The sequence below is a fragment of the Triticum urartu genome, chromosome 1A (genome assembly GCF_056163025.1).
Source record: "Triticum urartu cultivar PI428250 chromosome 1A, HENAU_Tu73, whole genome shotgun sequence".
NCBI classification, from domain to species: domain Eukaryota; kingdom Viridiplantae; phylum Streptophyta; class Magnoliopsida; order Poales; family Poaceae; genus Triticum; species Triticum urartu.
In genome coordinates this window covers 290,397,115-290,419,908 of record NC_141873.1, presented here as the reverse complement: position 1 = coordinate 290,419,908, position 22,794 = coordinate 290,397,115, and the positions used below count along the sequence as shown (strand labels likewise).

Below are 22,794 nucleotides of genomic sequence, written 5' to 3'. Positions count from 1 at the left end.
TCACCGTCAATTGACCTCCAAATTCATTGCATATCGATTTTCAGCCTCCATAAAGATACTCCCGACATATCCCATTCGGGCTTTGATGGAGATGGTGAAGGGGGGTTTTGGGTACAAGGTGAAGTATGGGAAGGCATGGAAGGCCAAGCAAGCTGCCTTTGAGATATTGCATGGTGGTTGCGAAGAATCATACAACCGCCTCGCAATGGTGTTGAAAGTGATGGCGGCAGAAAATCCTTGCATGTACTATATGGCGGAGCCAGATGGCGTGAGAACAAGGATATACAACGATGCAAACGTTCGTATATTTGGACGTGCATTCTGGACTTTTGAGACATGCATTAGGGCCTTCAAGCATTGTAGGCTGGTTATGTCCGTGGATGGCACATTTCTGACCAGCCAGTTTAAGGGCACATTGTTGATCGCCATGGCTAATGATGGTGGTGACAAATTGGTTCCATTGGCGTTTGCTTTGGTGTCGGCGGAGAACAATGACAACTGTGAGTGGTTTCTTAGTCTAGTGAGGACCAAGGTAATTGGACCTGAAAGAGAGGTTTGCATCATCTCGGACCGCCACCCAGGGATACTCAATGCAGTGGAGATTGACATTCCAGGACATCCTCGCGTGCACCATAGGTGGTGCATGAGGAATTTTGTTTCTAACTTCTATCGAGCATGTGGAGACAAGGAATTGTCTGACCTTCTTCATGATTGTTGTCACGCATTCACCACTAGACATTTTGAGAAATTGTGGGACAAAGTGTATGCCAAAGCAAACAATGGTGGCAAAGATTTTCTAAATAGGAATCTTACCGATAAAGGAAAGTGGGCACGGGCTTTTGACAACAATGGAGTGAGGTACGGTGACATGACAAACAACATGGCTGAATGTTTCAACATGGTGCTAAAGGGTGTCCGTGCATTGCCGGTGACAGCAATAGTAGAGTATACATTCCAGAAGTTGAATGTCTATTTTCAAAAGTATAGTGAAGAAACATCCAACTTGATGTCTGGGAAAAACAAGGCCAAAAAGATGTACAAGTATCCACCAAAGGTCGACGATTGGATGGAATACCAAGCAAGGAAGGCGGATTCACACAAAATCCAGTCCTTTGATAACATAGAATTGATTTACCAAGCTGATGAGCACGGTGGAATGTCGCGTGACAGCGTCGTTGACATGCTTTGAGAGCTCGTTTTGTTATTGGACACAATAGGACAAATCATTTTGGCACAATGTAGGCAAGCATATAGATATAACGGTAACTTACCACAAAGCGGATAGTTGGCGCCAATTCATGCCGTCTACCATCTCTGATAAGCCTGTTGTACTCCATATTGGCCATCCGATCAAAACCTGGATTGGGTTCATGTAATACGTCCCCTGGCTGAAATGCGGGCGCGTTAAGTTGAGTACGGGCAACGGAACGAAACCACACAAGATAATTGCTGAATGCTTCTGTATCAAAAGGCCGTGGGGGAGGCTTAGAAGTCGGTTGATGCAATGAAAGCTCAATCTTATTGAGCTTGTGCTTGAACTCCTGGATATACATGTCATGCTCTCGATACCATTTTTTTATACTCTTCTGCTTCATCTTGTCGAGACTGCATAGCATTTGACAATTCCATTTTCGTTAGTATCTTGAAAACAATGGAGAAAACATTTGAAGTTCTAAGCACTTACCTATGCAAATGTAGCGAAGTGTCCTTGTACTTCGGCAGGGTCTCTTGAAATAAGCCAAACTGTGTCATAACTCGTTGTGGTTGATAAAACTCAATAGCATAATAAAAAATCAACGGGCAACGCGTCCGCCATAAGTGTGCTTCCTGTAGACACTTTGGGTTAAGTCTGAAAGTAATAAAACCAGCTCCCCTACCAATATTTCCCTCCGTTCCGTACGGTTCCCAGGTAACCTATAAACAAAGATTAAGAAAAAACTACATTGTTAGTATGATTTTTGGAAAACCGAACAAACTGAAGAGACAAAGCAAGAGGCTACTAAGATAACCTGCTTTGAGGTCATGATGTCAAGCTCGTTGCAGTAGTGCAAATACATGGTCTTTGAACTGCCAACAAAACCTTCAACATTGTCCCACTTATACGCCCATGTAGGCATACGATCCGGGTCATGATGATCATCCCACCGATCATAACCCTTTGGTGTCGGCCGCCCCACTGGCAAGTGCTCCCAACTCCAGATCGATAATAGAAGCATTGGACCACCTATGTTGGCTTCCTTTGACTCTACGACGTTTCTTGGATTCTCTCCCCTACGGCACGCCTCGTCCAGCTACACACAAACAAGAAATATGTCATTACAAACTAGAGAAAATTTCTACATGGTAAACACAATATTATAAGCATGTCGCGCCTACTGATGCATCAGTAGTGGACTGAACTAGTGCAGTCAGTTATTCAGATAACTGAACTGCAACGCTAAGTGTGTGTGTGGGCTTTGGGCTAGTGTGTGCGTGTGGGCCAGAGGTCATGTAAGGGTAGCCCAGGAAGGGCAGCTACATATGTACGAGACACCGATCAGATCGGCAGCGTGTGATGAATGAACCCCGTTCCCCTTCCTCCAAGTCTCCTCCTCACCCAATCTGCTCTCTCCTTCCTCTCCCCAATTCTCCGATCAGGATCCAGGGCATTACAATCTGGTATCCAGAGCCTTCCCTAAAAAAATTTCCACCACCCGCCACCGCCACCATCCGCCGCATCCCCTCGATCAAGCGGTAACATCCATCGAGCTAGGTGCGAGCCGCTCCGGCGAGCTCGCTCGAAATCCTACTCGGGGTTCGCCAGATCTGGAGCGCAACCACAGTGTCGTCCAAGCCCTCAGCGCAGACCCGCCACGTGATGGATGCGATGACGGAGACCACGGACAAGATGCAGGGCCTTCTCGAGACCATCCTCCGCCGCCTCGACACTAGCCAGAAGACCGCCGACGAGCGCCACCAAGCGCAAGTCGCCTACAATGACCAAGTCTCCACCGAGCTCAAGCACCTGGTGAAGCAAATCGATCTCACACAGGCGGATGTGGATGAGGCCCGCAAATATCCTCCGCCTCTCAATCCCGCTGAGGCCAGCAACCTCGGGGCATTTGCGTCCGGGACATCGACGACCTCAGGCTCCTTCCACCCCGCGCCACCACCTCCGCATCCGGCGACCCGCCCACCTCCGCCATCACCGCTCTACACGGAGGGCGCAGCTCATTGCCGTTCGCCCGGCTCGTCAACCACGGGCTGCCCCTGCTGCTGCAAAACTCGCCCACAGCATACGAACAGGGCGCCGACCACTACACCAAGCCGCCCAAGCACGACTTCCCCCGTTTCGGCAGCGACGTGCCGCGCATCTGGCTGGAGTGGTGCCTCTCTTACTTCAAGCTCTACCGGGTGCCGCGGCACAGCTGGGTCACCACTGCCGGTCTGTACATGGATGGGATCACCGCAATGTGGCTCCAGGCGTACTAACAGACGCACCATGCTCTGTCGTGGCCGGCATTCAGAACATCGGTGGAAGCAGAGTTCGGACCTGAAGAATTCGAAGCCCAAATGCACCAGCTAGTGCAACTGCGACAGACAGGGAGTGTGCAGGAGTACCGTCAGCAATTTGAGACCTCCATGTACCACCTATTGTCTCTGGATCCAACCTTGAGCACGCAATTCTTCATCTCCCAGTTCCTCCTTGGTCTGAAGGACGAATTGCGATTGGCGTCCGTTTGCAGGCCCCAACAAGCATCACGCGCGCAGCGGTGTTCGCGAGGATTCAGGAAGAAGAACTGGAGAAGCAACAGTTGCAGCACCCGCGCATCGTTCTAGTTGGCAGACCGCCTCCAGCAACACCCAACCCCAACCAAGGGCGTGCAGTGCCTCCCCCATGACCGGGCGGCGACGAGTATGCACGCGAGCGGCAGCAGCGCGAATTCAGGAGAGCCAACGGACTCTGTTTTCGCTGTGGTGACAAGTATTCCTGCGAACATCAGTGCAAGCGCATCAGACAAATCCTGATGATCGAGGTGGGAGATTTCGGCGAGATCCTCTCGGATGACACCGTGCACGCGCTGCAGTTACTGGATGAGCCGGCCCTCCCGGAGCCGGAGTGTTGTACCTTGTCACAGCACGCGATCTCCGGCGAGGACGCGCCGTCCACCGTTCGTCTTCGCACCCAAGTTGGTGATCAAGTGATGCTGCTTTTGGTGGACTCAGGCAGCTCTCAATGCTTTGTCAGTGAGGCGTTCATTCAGCGCGTCGATGCCGAAACACAAGCACTGCCGCCAGTCTCTGTCAGGGTAGCCAATGGCCAACGGTTACTCTATAACAAGGTGGTGAAGCAGTTAGCGTGGCAAGTGCCAGGACACACGTTCTGTTGGGGATATTACTACTGGGCGTAAACCGGCCTATCTGGGCCGGGTTAACTTCGTCAGTAGTTAAGTAAGTTAAAGCCCAAGAAGACAAAGGAGGGCTCAAGGCCCATGGTCGGCTCAAGGCCTGCAGCCGTAAACCGGCGTTAGTATTTAACCTGTATTGTAAGTTAGGAATAAGAAGAGACCAAACCAGACACATCTATAAGCCGGTATTGGGACTCCGTAAGCCGACAAGAGTCACCCGTGTATATAAGGGGACGACCCGGCGGCGGTTCAAGAACAACAGACAACAACTCGAGACATAGGCGAAGCTTGTTTGCTCCCTAGTCATCGAAACCCCATCAATTCCATCACAACTAGACGTAGGCTTTTACCTTTATCGAAGGGGCCGAGCTAGTATAAACTCTCTTGCGTCCTTGTGTCCGCTTTAACCCCTTCAAGCTAACCCGTCACGATGGCTCCACGACTAAGTCCTTTCTCTAGGACATCTGCCGTGACAAAACCACGACAGTTGGTGCCCACCGTGGGGCTATCGCACGATGGTTTCCGGTTCTTGGAGGGCCGCTTTGAAGGACTCGAGGGCTACGCTGTAGGCCGGATGACTAAGAGTCATCGCGGCAAGCTCTACATCGACGACGCAGGCTGGGGCCCCGAGGCCGGCTCAATTGACTACGGGTACCGGGTCCCCTTTGGTAGCATTCACGTTTTCATTGGCAAGATCGGTGAACCGGTCCCTGAGCCGGACATCTGCACCGACCTCGTCGAGACGGCTCAGCGTGCGCAATCCGCCCGGGTTAAACCGGCCATGAAGCGTGCCTTCGTGGGAGTCATCCATGGAGGAAGTTATGAGGACGGATCAGAGTTTTGCGGGGCGACTGTCATTTGTTCCGGTGACGAATCTTCGACCAGAGAAACCGAATCTCTTTATCAGCTACAAGATGGCCGGATTGGGAGCTGTTCTGATGGCGACAGTATTCCGGACCCCTCTGATCTGCCCAACCGGGTTGGAATATTCATGACCGAAACACAAGCAGCACTTCATTCTTCGACAGCCGCGGCAACGATCTCCGGTTCAGCAGCGGCGACGGCTACCGGGGCAGGAGGCCCTGTGCGCCCGCCGGCTCAGGTTCTATCAGAACTATTTGATGCGTTGGCTGTGCTTATGGCGGAAGTTAATCCACCAGATCAGGACGTTCACAACACGGAGATTGCAAAGGTAAAGGAACAGATCACCCAGGCCAAGGCGGATCTGGCGGCTGAGGACACCAGGATGGCCGCAGAGCGGGCCGCTTTAGACGCACAGGCCTACAGGCTTATGTTGGACCAGAGCGTGTCGCATGAAGTCATGAGGAGGAAGCACCGATCCCGCTTACCTCCGGTTTTCGAGGCTAGAGACCTTTTCAACACTCCAGGACCAAGATCCGGCAATCCACTGGAGGGGAACCGGGTAGAAGCCCCTCGGACCGGTGCACCGGTTCAGCCTCGTCAGATGGACCCACCTCGTCAAAACACCGTTATACCTCAGGATGCTTTAACACCTCCTGGTCACTACTCCAACCCAATGGACAATCTTGTTGCCGCTGCTGCATGGCTGGAGGCCATTCTAATTGAAGGTGACTCGCCGCAAGCAGTAGAGACGCGACGGGTCAAGGAACTTCTGAGGACAGCTTTGGCCCAACAGGAAGCGTACTCGTACAGCCGCGACCGGATCCACTCGACCCCCCGTCCAAGCCGGAGCTATAGCAGACATATGGATGAACCAGCAGTGTCGAGTAATGAACGACGTGGAGCACCCCGTGGCAACAACCCGACGGCTGGTGCTGATGACGCTCAGGAAGTGGTGAACCGGGCCCGAGCGCGCAGGGAGGCCGAGTTAGCCGCACAGCATCAGGCTCGGCAGCTCACGCCGGTTCGTCCAACCATCTCGATCGAACCTGGTGTTACTTCTAGTTCTTTGGGGGTGCCTTGCCTTATCCCCGCTTTACGCAACGTGCGCCTGCCCAAGGATTTCAAAGGCCCGCGCAAGGTACCAAATTACACGACGGATCAACCTCCAGAGACATGGGTGGAGAGCTATGAGATGGCCATGGAGATGCTTGATGTGGATGATACGGCGTGTGCGAAATACTTCACCATGATGCTTGAAGGAACGGCCCGTACTTGGTTAAAAAGCTTGCCAGCTAATTCTATCAGTTCATGGGCCCAATTACGAGCCCGGTTTATCAACAATTTCAAGGATACCTATAAACAGCCTATGTTGATAGTGGACTTAGCTGCATGCGTCCAGGAGGAAGGAGAATCAACGACTCATTGGGTGCGCCGGGTTTCACAAGTGTTGCACTCCTCAGACCGCATCAACGCTGACACCGCAGTATTAACCCTAGAAGGCAACTGCCGGTTTGGGCCCCTGAAGTTGAAATTGGGACGGATGAAGCGTCATTGCGCCGACATGGGGACCCTCATGGCCGCTTTGGTGAAATATGCTGATTCTGATAGTACCAAGGATCCCGAATCTGATGATGACAAGACAGGGAAAGGGAAGAAGAACAGCAGCTCCAAAGGTCAGCAGCATCACTGGGTAGGCAATGGCGGAGGAGGCAAGCGTAAAGTGGATGGTAACATGGACTTTGTGGCTAATACCAACGCACAGGACAATGGCCAGCGACGCAAGGGTAGGCCGAAAAATTGTAATGGAGCACCCAACCCTAACCCAAACCGCCTAAACTATCTGCTAAGCCAGCCCTGTCCAAGACATGGGACGAAGGAGGAGCCAGCAAACCACCTTTGGAAGGATTGCTTTATTATGCAGGAGTTCAAGAATTCTAATAATTTCCGGTATGATCACGAATCTGGCAGTGGCTCAGGGTCCGGGCCGGGTTACGGTGGAGGAAGTTCCGGTTCAGGATTTAGTGGTAATCCGGGCGGACATAATGGTCAAAATAGTCAGAACAACCAGGGTGGTTACAACCAACAGCAGCAACAGTCAGGTTACCAGAGCAACCCAAAGCAGTTGAGTAGTGGGCAGTACCATGTCTTTACCACTAGCTTGGACAAATGAGACCGGAAGGTTCAGAGGCGGGCAGTCAACTCTGTTGAATCGGCCATACCCCGTTATCTATGTTGGTCTGAACAGCCAATCATATGGAGCAGAGAGGATCACCCACCCCAGGTCGATAATCCGGGTCAGTTGGCTCTGGTGGTGGCGCCTCAGGTGGGAGGTTATAAGTTCACCAAGGTGCTCATGGATGGAGGGAGCAGCATTAACATCCTGTACTATGAGACCTTCCGTCGTATGGGACTAACAGATAAGAATCTCAAACCGTCTAATACAGTATTCCACGGTGTAGTGCCTGGCAGATCAGCATATCCCGTTGGTAAGATAGCCCTCAAAGTGGCCTTTGGGGATGATCATGATTCCAGGTCAGAGACATTGACGTTTGAAGTGGTGAAAATCCAAAGTCCATATCATGCCCTGTTTGGGCGACCGGCATACGCCAAGTTTATGGCTCGGCCCTGTTATGTGTATTTGCAGCTCAAGATGCTGGGTCACAAGGGGACAATAACGGTTCACGGAAGCCGCAAAATCGCTTTGGAATGCGAGGAAGGAGATGCGGCTTATGCAGAGTCGGTTTGTGCCACCGAGGAGTTGAAGTACTATAAAGACAATGTTGATCCGGCGGACATGACTCCGTTGAAGAAGCCAACTACGGAGCATGATCCAGCCCTGAATTTCAAATCGGCAGCAGAAACTAAGCTTGTTGACTTCGTACCTGGCGATTCGTCCAAGCAGTTCAGCATCAGTGCCAACTTGGATCCGAAATAGGAAAGCACGCTCATCGAGTTCATCCGTGAGAATCGGGACATTTTTGCATGGAAGCCCTTCGACATGCTAGGTGTACCGAGGTAACTCGTTGAGCACACACTTAATGTGGATCCTAAATATAAACCGGTGAAACAGTTCCTCCGCCGGTTTAACGAAGAACGACGCAAGGCGATTGGAGAAGAGGTAGCCAGGCTCTTAGCAGCTGGCTTTATTGTTGAAGTTTTTCACCCCAAGTGGCTTGCCAATCCGGTGCTGGTCCTCAAGAAAAACGGCATCTGGCGCATGTGTGTGGATTACACAGATCTTAATAAAGCTTGTCCAGCAGATCCTTTTGCCCTCCCCCGTATTGATCAAATTATTGATGCTACGGCGGGTTGTGAGTGTTTAAGTTTTTTGGATGCGTATTCTGGCTATCATCATATCAAAAATGGCAGTTAAGGACCGGGAGAAGACATCATTTATAACTCCCTTTGGAGCCTTCTGCTATGTGTCTATGCCCTTCGGGCTCAAGAGTGCCCAGGCAACTTACCAACGGTGTGTACAAAATTGTCTTCACAAGCAGATTGGCCGTAATGTACATGCTTACGTGGATGATATCATGGTTAAATCCAGGGAGAAGGAGACTCTGATTGATGATTTGAAGGAAACCTTTGATAACCTGAGAACATACAAGATGATGCTTAATCCGGACAAGTGTGTCTTTGGTGTACCGGCGGGCAAGCTATTGGGTTTTCTAGTGTCCAACAGGGGAATTGAGGATAATCCGGAGAAGATCACGGCTATCACCTCCCTGGCTAAACCGAAGTGTATCAACGATGTTCAACGCCTGGCAAGCCGGATTGCTGCGCTAAGCCGGTTTATCAGTCGCCTGGGTGAGAAGGCAATCCCTTTGTATCAGATGTTGAAAAAGACGGATCAGTTTGTCTGGAGTTCTGCTGCTGATGAAGCATTTGAGGACTTAAAGCGGCAATTGGCCAATCCGCCTGTGCTCGCCACTCCCGTTGACAAGGAGCCGTTACTGCTATATGTTGCTGCTAATGTTCGGGCGGTCAGCGTAGCTATTGTGGTAGAGCGAAAGGAGGCAGGTAAGGAGCATCCGGTTCAACGTCCGGTCTATTATATCAGCGAGGTGCTCATTGAGTCCAAGCAAAGGTATCCGCATTGGCAGAAGCTGGTGTATGGAGTTTTTATGGAAAGCCGGAAGCTTAAACAATATTTCCAAGGGCACTCAATTACGGTGGTCAATTCTGCTCCTTTGGGAGATATCATCCAGAACCGGGAAGCAACTGGCCGGATTGCAAAGTGGGCCATAGAGCTGGGGCCGTACGGTTTGAAGTATGTGCCTCGGACAGCGGTTAAGTCTCAAGCACTTGTTGATTTCATCAATGATTGGACGGAAATGCAAGCACCTGAAGAAAAGTCGGATCATACGTATTGGACCATCCATTTTGACGAATCCAGACAGTTGGAAGGCTCGGGGGCTGGAGTCGTATTAACTTCCCCACGAGGTGATAAGTTTTGTTATGTTCTTCGTTTAATGTTCCCTTGTACTAACAATGCAGCTGAGTATGAAGCCTTGCTCCATGGTCTCCGGATGGCTAAGGAGATGAATCTAAGTCAAGTTAAGTGCTTCGGTGACTCGGACCTTGTGGCTCAGCAAGTGTCTGGCACTTGGGACTCCAAGGACCCACTCATGGCAGCATATCGTCATGAGGTGGATACTGTCGCAGGTTATTTCAAAGGCTATCAGGTGGACCACGTGGACCTGCGGAAAAATGAAGCGGCAAATGCTTTAAGCCGGCTGGGCTCTCAGCGCAAACCGGTCCCACCCAATGTTTTTCTGGATGTGCTGCACAACCCGTCGGTCAAGATCCCTGGTGAACAGGATTTGGCTATTCCTGATCCGGAGGCTCAATTGGTGGCGGCTCTTCATGTTATTCCAGATTGGACGCTTCCTTACCTGGCGTACAAGAACCGGGGTGAGTTGCCAGAGGATGAGATTCTAGCCCGGCAGATAATCCGGCGATCCAAATCCATGGCTATCATCAACGGCGAGTTGCATCATTGCAGTATATCAGGAGCTTTTCAACGCTGCGTGTCTCCTGAAGAAGGCCGTGAAATTTTGCATGAGATCCACGAAGGAGAATGTGGTCACCACGCCGGTTCAAAGTCTCTGGTGCCTAAAGCGTTTCACCATGGTTTTTATTGGTTAACTGCTCATGCTGATGCGGAGGATCTGGTCAGACGATGTGATGGTTGCCAAAGGTTTTCAAGGCGTGCTCATGTACCAGCTCAAGAATTGAGAATGATTCCAATTACTTGGCCGTTTGTGACTTGGGGGCTGGATATGGTTGGGCCTTTCAAAAGGTCCAAAGATAAGAAGACCCACCTCCTGGTGGCGGTTGACAAGTTTACAAAGTGGGTGGAGGCAGAACCTATTAGCAAGTGTGATGCGGCCATGGCGGTTCAGTTCATCAAAAAGGTGATTTTCCGGTTTGGCTTTCCGCACAGTATTATCACAGATAATGGTACCAATTTGTCCAAAGGTGCTATGAAGGAGTTCTGCGAACGGGAGCACATCCGGCTCGACGTTTCATCAGTGGCACATCCACAGTCCAATGGTCAAGCAGAAAGAGCTAATCAAGAGATCTTGAGAGGCATCAAGCCCTGGCTCATGGTTCCTTTGCAGAGAATGTCGGGTTGTTGGGTAGAAGAATTACCATCTGTGTTATGGAGCATCAATACAACACCCAACAGATCAACAGGATACACACCGTTCTTCATGGTTTATGGAGCGGAGGCGGTTCTCCCTAGTGATATCCGTCATGATTCACCTCGTGTCACGGCTTATATTGAAGCGGACAACGAGACAGCACGGCAAGATGCTTTGGACCGGTTGGATGAAGAGCGTGACATCGCAGCCGCCCGATCGGCAATTTACCAGCAGGATCTTCGTCGTTATCACAGTCGCCGGGTCAGAACCAGAGCCTTTCAGGAAGGAGATTTGGTGCTTCGGCTCATCCAAGATCAGACTGATATGCATAAGCTATCCCCACCTTGGGAGGGGCCTTTCATGGTCAGCAAGAATCTGCACAACGGGTCGTACTATCTGATCGATATTCGAGAGCATAAGGACTCACGTACATCAGAGGAGGAGACTAACAGGCCGTGGAATATAGCTCATCTTCGGCCTTACTATACTTGAGCCATTGGCTATACTTATGTACATATTACGACAATGTATATATTATGATTAAATATAATAAACCGGAACCTCAGCTAAAGCGGGGTATCTGTTCTTTTACATCATGTGAAGTTACACGGAGTTGCTCTAAAGTGGCCTCCGGTTTACCCCTTGAGTTCGCTTTGCTAAAAGCATCATGTTATATCACTTGGAGGATTGGTCGTGTCCGAACCAATACCATGCCTCTTGATAGGCGAGAGCCACCAGATCACTTGGGGACCTGGTCATGTCTGAACCAGTCATGCCTCTTGATCGGCCTAAGGCCATAGAATCACTTGGGGGCTTGGTCGAACCCGAACCATGACCATGCCATTTGGTCGGCATAAATGCCATGGTTTCATTTGGGGACCTGGCTGACTAGAACCATAGTTACACCTAACGGGAGCTTGGTCATGTTTGGCCATGGTAACGCCATTTGATCAGCTTAAATAAACCTTTTTGGCAAACGGTTTTGTCGTTGCTTTTGCTTCACACTTTTCTTTGAAGGGGGTTTTTTGCTTTTCATTGTGTTTTTTAAACCGACAAAGTTTTTTAACCAATCAATTGACGGAACACAGTTCACGTCAATCCGGAGACTATTTGTCCGCTTTGATCCTTGTTGTTAACATCCTCTTATGGAGTAACACGGTGTTTATTATAACCCGGCACGGTTTACATGGTAAACCAGCGTCATATATATATACAGGAGCTGTTATCTCCTCCAACAGTGTGGGTTTGCAAAACTCCGCTTCAAGGTTGGCCAAGCCAACTTCACACTCAACGATGGCAGGTATTATGTATCTCAAAATTTTGATCATATACTTAAAATTTTGTTTTGGATGTTTTGATTTCATATATACAGACATCATATTCCGCCTGACGGTACAACCGCGGTGGCACTTGATGAATTTCTTATTTCAGAAAGTGTTTTGGAAAGTTCATTACCACAGGAAGAACAAGTTATGCACGAAGGCATATCAACATCAAAGGTATCAGCTAGCCTATTACAAGGCAACATGGTGCCCATAATAATATAATTGTTTTTCACAAAGGAGAGGCAGTTTTAAAACCGGCTTCCGGTTCAAGCTTGGCCACCAGCCTGGCCTGATGGTTGTGGGTCATCCTGCGCCGCTTCAGCTTCCGTTTCTCTACCCAGTGGCTGGAAATCCACAGTTGTCCAGTCGATTCCCATTAATGCTTGAAAAACAGCTTCATCATGGATCAGCAATGACGGGTCAATATCGGGAGCGTAAGTATGCTTACGGATTGGAGGGATCAGATTTTCCGATTTATGGATTGGTGCAGCTATTCGCTTGTTCTGACTGTCATATTGGGCTTGATAATGAGACAAGTCTGCTTCCTCAGCCAGTTGACAAGCTAGCGGATGTACCTCCCGGTTTATTGCTCGCAGATCCGCTTCGCCAAATTCTGACCCATCTTCCTTCAAGCTGGGATAGCCCTGAGCCGCTTCAATAGGATCAAAATCCGGCACCCAAGCTTTTGCCTAGATTAAGGCATTGATTGCACCGGTTCGAGCAGCAGATTTCTTCAGCTCTTCAACCCGGGCAGGAAGCACAGACAGTTTCATCAGAGTATCTTGAATCAAAGTGGGCGCCAGTTTGTTATGAGATGCGGTACAGATGATCCGCTGGGCACCAGTATACAATTGTTCAACCAATGTATAGGCGGCTTTTAGTTTCTTCCGCACATCTGACCCCAAGTGATCAATGCGTGTCCCTGAAATACCATAAAGGGTTAATAAACCGGCGACTCTGTCAGAAGGCAGAGCCAATTCAGAAGGCAAACTGGCTTACCAAAGATAGCAGTAGTCATGGCATGCACGTGCCGCTTTATGCTGGTCAGTTCATCCGCCACTGGTTTTAATGCAGCCTCGGCATCCTCTGCTCGTTTGATCAAAGCGGACTTTTCAGTGGCGCTTAAAGCTGTTCCATGGCGCTTAAAGCGCTGGCCAATTCCTCTTTTGCTTTGGGGGTTTCAGCCTGTTGGGTTTTCAGGTTTTCTTGAAGATCGGCGACTTGGTTTTCTTTCGTCTTCAGCTCCGCCTGCATGCATACAGATATATGCTTCAACAAATCGGTATAAGGATTCAAGTACCAATCACATAACAAGTTATGCACTTAGCACTTGGGGGCTAATGCATATTCGGTCTTCATCTTTCAATTGCTTACAAAGTCCCAAGATCAATACAAGTATTCAACTTGGCACTTGGGGGCTAATGACTATTTGCTCGTATATATTCTGATGCGGCAATTTCAATTACTTAAAGTACCGGTTTAACTACGTTAAGTTGAACCGGCCCTTGGGGGCTACATCAGCAAACTTCAAAGCATCAAGATTTATATTGGTAAGTCCCGGTTTGAAAGAATATAACAAACCGGCCCTTGGGGGCTAGGAGAGTCAGCAAGAATGGAAGCATACAAGCAGGAAGGAGCATATGGAAGTTACCTCATATTTCTCTTTCATCATATTAACCAGACCGGCTTCATAGTCGCGACTGGTATACAACCGGTTCAGATAGCTGGAATGGATATCTTGGGCGTTCAGAGCAGCATAAGTCGTCAGATCAGCGTTCCACTTGCCTTTGCCAAAGGCAGCAAATTCTTCCTTGGCAGAATGTTTGGATAAAGCGACAGGATTGCTTGGCTCGGTATGGCCAGTGCCAGTAATGACAACCTCATCATCCTGGGTACCGCTGGTTTGCACTGGGGCTGTTGGCTTGTTAGTAGGTTTTGCTGGACCGATGGAACTTTCAATCCGGATGGAACCCGTGGGCTGATTGATAGGACCTAAGGCGTCAGTAGGTCTCTCATCGGCAATAAGATCATCGTCCTGCTGCGGTGGATCGTTGGGTATATCCTCAGGAATAGCCGCTTCAAGATTGGGTGTCTTGCCTGGTTCAAGAATGACATCTTCTTCGGCCGCTTTGTCCAGGCGGGCCTTCTTGCTTGGCCTAGGTTTGGCCCTGAGAAGAATAACAAAATCAAATACAGCATATGTTCTAAGGCAATGTACTGCAAACATCACAATAAGTATAGCTTACCCAAGCACCGTTTTGAGCGGTGGGAGTTGAGTAGCCGATGACTCGCCAGAAGATGAGTGGGAAGTAACCTGGTAATCGGAGTCAGACGGATTAAGAGGTTGACGAAAGCAGCCCACTTTAGGACAAGCACTAACAAGCAAATTAGAGACCTCGGAATGGCGTTTCTGAACCGGACTGTTCGGTAAACCGGCGGAGGTAACTACCTGGCCGCTGTGCCGAGTGGTGCGGCGAGCTTCATGTTGTTGGGTCTTCATAAGAAGTTTAGGATCCAAATAAGCAAGAGGATGAGAAAATTTAAATTTCCGATTTGCCTGACGGATTTTTTGTGAAGGCAAAGTTTCTGAATCGGAAGAGAGAATAATTACCTCTGCAACATCCGCGTGGCTGGCTTCGGCATCATCCTGACAAATATCATCATCAATAAGACGCATGAAAAATAAACCAAGTGAGTCAAGCTCTACCTCAAAGTCCGGATTATCCACCTCATCATCAGGGGCCGGATTAGAAGATGCAGTGGTTCTTTTCCTGTGGGCAGTCTTCTTCACAGCTTTAGTCTTTTGTCGGGTTGCTCTTTCCGGTTTGTCTGGTTTTTCTGGTTTCTCCTGCGGTAGTTTTTTGCTCCAAAACGGATCATCGCCCTGATTATGCAGACACTGATATTAAAAACAATGACCAGACATATCAATAACAGATTCAGCAAAGAGAAAAATCAAAGTCTTACAGCTGGCGGTTTGTTGGTGGCACAGAAGGGAAGCAGGCCGGTTCTAGTGCAGACGTGTTCCGGTTCATTCAGTATCTTATGCATAGCCTCTGTGATTTCTTCACCGGAGAGCTGGAGTTTTGAATGTCGCAGCGGGTCATCAACACTGTCAGTATACTCGCACATCAAACCGGAGCGCTGACTAAGGGGCAGTATGCTCCATGATATCCAACAGCGAGCGAGATCAACCCCTGTTAAACCATTGGCCATAAAGGCTCTGAGCTTTGACAGCTGGGGAGCATATTTGCTTCTCTCCTGGGCAGTCAATCTTTGAGGAAAAGGGTGTGTATTGCTGAGCCGCTTCGGACGAAAGCCAGGCAAGGGATTCTCACCAGCAGGGGAGGTGTCTTTGCAGTAGAACCATGTCTGATTCCACTCCTTGGGGTGACTGTGCAGCTTGGCGTGAGGGTATGTGACCTCTTTCCTTTTCTGAATCGCCATGCCACCCAACTCCGTATTAGAGCCATCAGTAAACTCAGTACGACGGTTTAGATGGAAAAGATCTCTGAACAATTCCACTGTGGGCTCCTCTTGAAAGAACACCTCACAGAGCACTTGGAAGTGGCACATATTTGTAATAGAGTTGGGGCCAGTGTCTTGCGGATGGAGTTGGAAATCGGCTAAAACATCCCGGTAAAATTTAGAACCGGGCGGCTTAAAGCCCCGGGCTAAGTGATCTACGAAAACAACAACCTCTCCTTCTCGAGGCGTGGGAGGGCATTCTTTGCCAGGAGCCCTCCAATGGATGGTATCTTTGCTGCCTAAAGCGCCAATCAGGACTAAATCGTCCAGTTGATCCTCTGTGACGCGAGAAGGAACCCAATTGCACTCATATACTTACTTGGCCATGATGGAATCTACAAGGTAGAAGATCCCGGTTCAAAAATGCATTTGATCAAGGTACGTTGGTATGGGCACTTTTAAACCGGAGACAGAACTATCTGAACCGGAGTTTCATGAAGCAACCAACATCTGGCGGTTCAACAAGGGGACTAATGGCATATACCGGTTTGGAAAATTTTCTATAAGGTTAAACCGCCTGATCTAAGCATTGAAAAGCTGAGATTGCGGATGGACAAGTACGCACAAACAGGTTTCACAAGATTTCTTTACAGCATTGGATCTGAAGCAAGTTCAGAGAAGAGATAAATACTTAGAGGTTCAAAGGAGCAGTACCGAACCAATGAGCAAAACGTTCATATAGACCCATGGTTTGAGATGCATAAGTAAAGGCGAAGGTCAAACAACTATCATTGCACAGAATAAAGATTTGTGAATTCATCTAAAGATCTATTGTATGAGCAAGAGGCAGACGATGAACACTGAAGAACTGAGAAACCCTAGGCCAGATCAGCGGGGGAAAAGATAAAAGATTTACCGGAACTGAGGAAGATGCGGAAGGTTGCCGCGATGTTCTGGTGCGCTCAGGTTGATGCAGCGGCCAAGGATGAGGCAGAGGTCAACGGCAGCGGAGGAGCTCTGAGGCTGGCGATGCGAGGAAGATGAAGAAGGCACGAAAGGAGAAAAGAAATGACCCCTTCGGTCCTATTTATAAGGCGAAAGAACATGAGTCAGGTGCGACAATCAAGGGGCCACAAAACGGAGTTGTCGCCTCGATTTCCGCCGATCTATTAAACAAAGAAGCATAATGGATAGCTTCGTTATGACAGGTGACGTCACTCCAGTTTACAGCAATCAGAGAAGATGACATCATGAAGGTTTACCAATTTATAAGAAGATGTTGAAGATGAAGCTTTTATTAAAGGATTGACATGAACCCATTCAAATCAATCTGGGGCCTAATGTTGGGGATATTACTACTGGGCGTAAACCGGCCTATCTGGGTCGGGTTAACTTCGTCAGTAGTTAAGTAAGTTAAAGCCCAAGAAGACAGAGGAGGGCTCAAGGCCCATGGTCGGCTCAAGGCATGCAGCCGTAAACCGGCGTTAGTAGTTAACCTGTATTGTAAGTTAGGAATAAGAAGAGACCAAACCGGACACATTTATAAGCCGGTATTGGGACTCCGTAAGCCGACGAGAGTCACCCGTGTATATAAGGGGACAACCCGGCGGCGGTTCAAGAACAACAGACAACAACTCCAGACATAGGCGAAGCTTGTTTGCTCCCTAGTCATCGAAACCCCATCAATTCCATCACAACTAGACGTAGGCTTTTACCTTCATCGAAGGGGCCGAACTAGTATAAACTCTCTTGCGTCCTTGTGTCCGCTTTAACCCCTTTAAGCTAACCCGTCGCGATGGCTCCACGACTAAGTCCTTTCTCTAGGACATCTGCCGTGACAAAACCACGACACGTTCCACACCGATCTACGAGTACTGCAGCTAAGCGCATATGATGCAGTTTTGGGCATGGATTGGCTATCTGCCCACAGTTCGATGAACTGCCACTGGAAACTGAAGCGGATATCCGTCGAAACAGAGGGAAAAACGATGCAGTTACAAGGGGTTCACACCACTAATCTCTCTCCCACGGCTGGACTGGATGCTTATGAACTTCACCAGATGGAAGTCGCCAATGATATCTGGACGGCAGCGCTGGTTACCGTCGAATCTCCAGCGAAGGAGAACACTGAACCCGTACCCCCCCCCAATATTCAGAAAGTGCTATCTGAATATCAAGATGTGTTCGTTGAACCAATGTCACTGCCTCCTCATCGTTAGTATGATCACGACATACACCTGGAGCCTGGCACCACGCCCATCAATACCAAACCGTACCCTTACTCTCCAGCACAGAAAGACGAGATCGAGAAGCAAGTGCATGAGATGTTACAGTCGGGGTTCATTGCTCACAGCATGAGCCCGTACGCCGCCCCGGTCCTGTTGGTGAAGAAAAAGGGTGGGAGCTGGCGCTTCTGCGTCGACTTTCGCCGACTGAATTCTGCTACCTGAAGAACAAATTTCCCCTGCCAATTGTGGATGAACTTCTGGACGAGATCGCGGGAGCGCAATACTTTTCCAAGATCGACCTACGCGCGGGGTATCATTAGATCCGTATGCGCGAGGAGGACGAAGCAAAAACTGCATTCAAAACCCACCACGGGCATTACCACTTCAGGGTGATGTCGTTCGGTCTTTGCAACGCACCAGCCACCTTCCAATGCTTGATGAACAACATCTTTGGTCGCTACGTCCGTAAGTTCATCATCATTGTCCTTGATGACATATTGGTTTTCAGTCTCGACCTACAGGAATATGAACAGCACTTGTGACTCACGCTCGAGTTACTCCGTGAGCATCAACTGTTTGTCAAAGCGTCGAAGTGTTCGTTCGCCCAGAAGAGCATCGAGTACCTGGGACACGTCATCTCTAAGGACGGAGTCGCCACCGACATAAGCAAGACGAGCACCATGCAAGCCTGGCCGGTGCCCTCCACACCAACTGAACTACGGGGTTTCCTTGGCCTAACCGGCTACTACCGCAAGTTCGTTCTGCACTACGGCATCACCATGAAGCCGCTCACCCAGCTCCTGACCAAGAAAGGATTCGAATGGAGCGACAAGGCCCAGCAGGCGTTCTACATGCTCAAGCAGGCCATGGTGAGCACACTAGTGCTGGCGCTTCCAGATTTCTCATGCCCCTTCGCCATCGAGACCGATGCTTGTGACACGGGCGTGGGCGCGGTGCTCACCCAGGACGGCCATCCCATCGCCTACCACAGCAAGGCCCTGGGGGTGAAGAACCAGAAGTTGTCCACGTATGAGAAGGAATTCCTGGCGGTCATGATGGCCATCCACAAGTGGAGGCCCTATCTGCAGCGTGCCCCGTTCAAAATCGTCACCGACCACAAGAGCCTCTGCACGCTCGGCGATCAACAGCTGGTGACTGAGCTGCAGCGCAAGGCCATGTCCAAGATGGTGGGCCTGCAATTCACCTTCCCATACAAGAAAGGTGTCGACAATGGCGCTGCTGACGCACTTTCCAGGGTTGGACATCTACTGACACTCGACGCGCTGTCAGTCTGTCAGCCACAGTGGTTGCAAGAGGTCACCAACTCCTACGAGACCGACCCTGAATTGCAAGAACTCCTGACCAAGCTGGCAGTCACCACCTCGGATGATCAAGGGCGCACTCTTCAGAACGGCGTGATCCGGCAGCGCGGGCGCATGTGGATTGGGGCCAATTCCGCGCTGCAGACCAAGCAGATCGCCGCTCTGCATCACAGTGTTGTTAGTGGCCACTCCGGCGCCACGGCCACGTATCATCGCGTCCGGAAGCTGTTCGCTTGGCCGGGCCTGAAGCGCGCCGTGGAGGACTTTGTCAGGCAGTGCGCCGTCTGTCAACATGCCAAGCACGAGCACACGCATCCCGCCGGCAAGCTTCAACCTCTACCAATCCCTACCGAACCATGGCACGATCTGACCATGGATTTCGTCGAGGGGCTGCCCAAGTCTGAGAGGTCTGACGCCATCATGGTTGTCGTCGATCGTCTGACCAAGTACGCGCACTTCATTCCTCTTCATCACCCCTTCACCGCTGCCCAAGTCGCCCGAGCATTCTGGGAACACGTCGTCAAGCTGCACGGCGTCCCTCACTCCATCGTCTCGGATCGCGACAAGATTTTCACCAGCGCCATGTGGTGCGAACTGCTCGCCGCCGCCGGAACAAAACTGCTCTACTCCACGGCGTACCACCTGCAGACAGACGGCCAGACGAAGCGCGTCAACCAGTGCCTCAAGATGTACTTGCGGTGCGCGATACACGACACGTCGCGGCAATGGCGCAAGTGGCTCCCCGCGGCAGAGTTCTGGTACAACTCCGCTCACCACGCCTTGCTCAAGTGTTCGTCGTTCAAGGCACTGTACGGCAAAGAACCGAACCTGGGTAGCCTACCACACCTGAGCTCCACCCTGCAAGATCAAGCAGCGTCGCCAGAGCTGGAGTGGACCACGCACACCGAGATGCTACGCGCCCAGCTCGCGCGTGCCCAAGCTCGCTTCAAGAAACAAGCTGACCGCCACCGCGCGGAATGCGCCTTCGACATCGGCGAACAAGTTCTCCTCAAGTTGCAGCCGTACGCGCAATCAACCATCGCCAACCGCTCGTGCCGCAAGCTCTCCTACAAGTTCTTCGGCCCCTTCGAGGTGACGGAGCGGATCGGAACCCTGACATGTCGCCTGCAGTTGCCTCCAGACAGCCGCATCCATCTGGTATTTCACGTCTCCCAGCTCAAGCCCTTCACCCCAGATTACACTCCAGTCTTCGCCAAGCTGCCGCGAGTGCCCGATCTCACTGGTGGTGAAACGGAACCCGCGGCGATCTTGGAGCGGGGGATGATGAAGAAGGGCGATGCACCAGTTGTGCAACTCCATGTCCAGTGGGCAAACATGCCACCATCAGCCACCACTTGGGAATATTATGAAGTACTTCGCCAGCGCTACCCATCAGCCTGTATCTGGGACGGAGCTCCATCTCAGGAGGAGGGCAATGTCACGCCTACTGATGCATCAGTAGCGGACTGAACTAGTGCAGTCAGTTATTCAGATAACTGAACTGCAACGCTAAGTGTGTGTGGGGGGGGGCTTTGGGCCAGTGCGTGCGTGTGGGCCAGAGGCCGTGTAAGGGTAGCCCAGGAAGGGCAGCTACATATGTACGAGACACCGGTCAGATCGGCAGCGTGTGATGAATGAACCCCGTTCCCCTTCCTCCAAGTCTCCTCCTCACCCACTCTGCTCTCTCCTTCCTCTCCCCAATTCTCCGATCGGGATCCAGGGCATTACAAAGCAAAACTACTTACCTAACGATACAAATAAGCCAATGCCACCGTACCCCAACTGAGTCCATGCTCCCACCCAGCAAACAACTTAAGCCACATAAAGGAAGCGTTCACGCCAGTGCCGTCAGAGAAAAGAGTCTGGCTGACTACATACCACAAGTATGCCCTGGTATACTGCTGCACTGTTTCATCGTCCGCATCAGCCGGGCATTCCCCAAAGTGTTCAGCAATCCAATGATAACTTGCACCGGCGGACGTCCCTTGTACCCCTGGCTCCCTCCCTATGAGTCCAACCATAATCTCACGCCATCCATCAGAATCTGTGCTAAAACAAATAGGCTCTCCTTTGATGGGGAGTTCAATGATCAGAGAAACATCCTGCAAAGTGACAGTCATCTCCCTAGCATAGAAATGAAAAGTATGTGTCTCAGGGCGCCATCAGTCAACGAGTGTCGTGATCGCACAAGGGTTCATCTTCGGCATCGAACGAGACACGGGTGAGATGAAAGGGAGAAGCCCGGTCTTCCGGATATACTCCATGTATCGCTCGTCATACTTCATCTTGTCATGAACCGAACCGGACCTCAAGTGAAGCTGATCAAAAACCCTTCCTTCATCCGCCATGAACCGTCCACGATGCAATTGATCATACGATGGATGGATAAGAGAAGCCATCCTGCAAATTACAAATGTATATGGTAAGCCCCATTGTCATTTGCAAATATCTGCACTAGTGCAAAAACATACATACATGTGCAAAATTTCTATGCTAATTCTTCTTCCATACACCATATATGTGCATATAATTTTCTAGAACATAATACACCATATATTTGCACTAATTCTTCCATACACCATATATATGTGCGTACATATCCTAACCAAATTCATAGCACTTTCATGATAATCCTATATCATACATATTGTAAGCCATACATATCCTAAATCACACTAATCCCTACATTATCACACCAAAATCCACTATCCATTTCAACAAAAGGATGAACTAGGGTTTCACCCAAATCAATCAAATGGAGAGATTTCAACCAATAGAAAGAGGGGAAAGGGAGGAGAATACCTTGAGGATTCGAAGGGCAACCAGATCCACGAATCTTCGGCTCAGATCCACAGCTCTTGAGTGGGGAGAGGGAGGGGCGATTTGAGGGGCGCCATGGAGTGGGGAAAGAACAGAGAGAGGAGAGAAAGACCGAACAGAGAGCAGAGGGGCTCGGGCGGCGATGTAGTGAAGGGGTATGGTGCCCCGGGGCGGGGCGTCATGTCACAGCCCATGGCGCCTTGGGCCGAGGCGTCATGGGCCCAAGGCCAAGCCGACGTAGCAGTCAGCGCCGACGCGCATGGCGCTGTTGACCAAGGCGTTATGTTATCTAGCATGGCGCCCCGGGTGCGGGCGTCATACAGTTAAGGCCATTTTATGAAATATTTTTAAAAAAGAGCCATTTTGTGCTGAATTTTCGGCAAAGGGCCAGTTTTGTGATTTTTCACGCGGCAAAAGACATGCAGTTACGCAAAGCTAGCTTCTTGGAGTAGCTTACGCGGCTAGCCGGAAACTCCCCGTACATGAACCTGCTAATACTAGCTTGCTTTTACGTAGGTGTGCAAAGTTAGCTTCACGGAATAATATAGCTTGATCAATATATGTTCAGTTAAATGTAAACTCGCTATACGTGCTTTTGCTTGGGTCGGCTCTAGATTGATCAGATTAATTCTTGCCAAAACTTCAGGTAAGTTCACTTCAGGCTTTACTACTATTTAGCGATTGCCGATTGAATCTGATGTGATTGATCCAACTCCCAAAAAATTGGTGCT

The 22,794-nt window shown here is 50.1% G+C and overlaps 1 protein-coding gene and 1 pseudogene across 2 annotated transcripts; one reads left to right on the top strand and one right to left on the bottom strand.

Annotated features, from left to right (window-relative positions):
• Positions 1-1,223: 1,223 nt before the first annotated feature.
• On the bottom strand, positions 1,224-22,703 carry LOC147990909 (serine/threonine-protein phosphatase 7 long form homolog; annotated as a pseudogene). The gene is made up of 5 exons (XR_015613921.1): positions 22,046-22,703; positions 20,989-21,643; positions 2,010-2,291; positions 1,685-1,914; positions 1,224-1,605 (listed from the first exon to the last, which is right to left on the bottom strand). The product of XR_015613921.1 is annotated as a serine/threonine-protein phosphatase 7 long form homolog (transcript).
• Positions 4,008-17,912, top strand: LOC147990910 (uncharacterized). The gene is made up of 2 exons (XM_087518946.1): positions 4,008-4,356; positions 17,542-17,912. The coding sequence occupies exons 1-2, from the start codon at positions 4,008-4,010 to the stop codon at positions 17,910-17,912; spliced, it is 720 nt and encodes a 239-aa protein (XP_087375072.1).
• Positions 22,704-22,794: the final 91 nt, after the last annotated feature.

Bases quoted from the DNA above. Each gene is read 5' to 3' on its own strand.
- LOC147990910 (XM_087518946.1), top strand. From the start codon at position 4,008: ATGATCGAGGTGGGAGATTTCGGCGAGATCCTCTCGGATGACACCGTG. The intron at 4,357-17,541 runs ACACGTTCTGTT...GACAAAACCACG, and splicing joins AGCGTGGCAAGTGCCAGGAC to ACACGTTCCACACCGATCTA.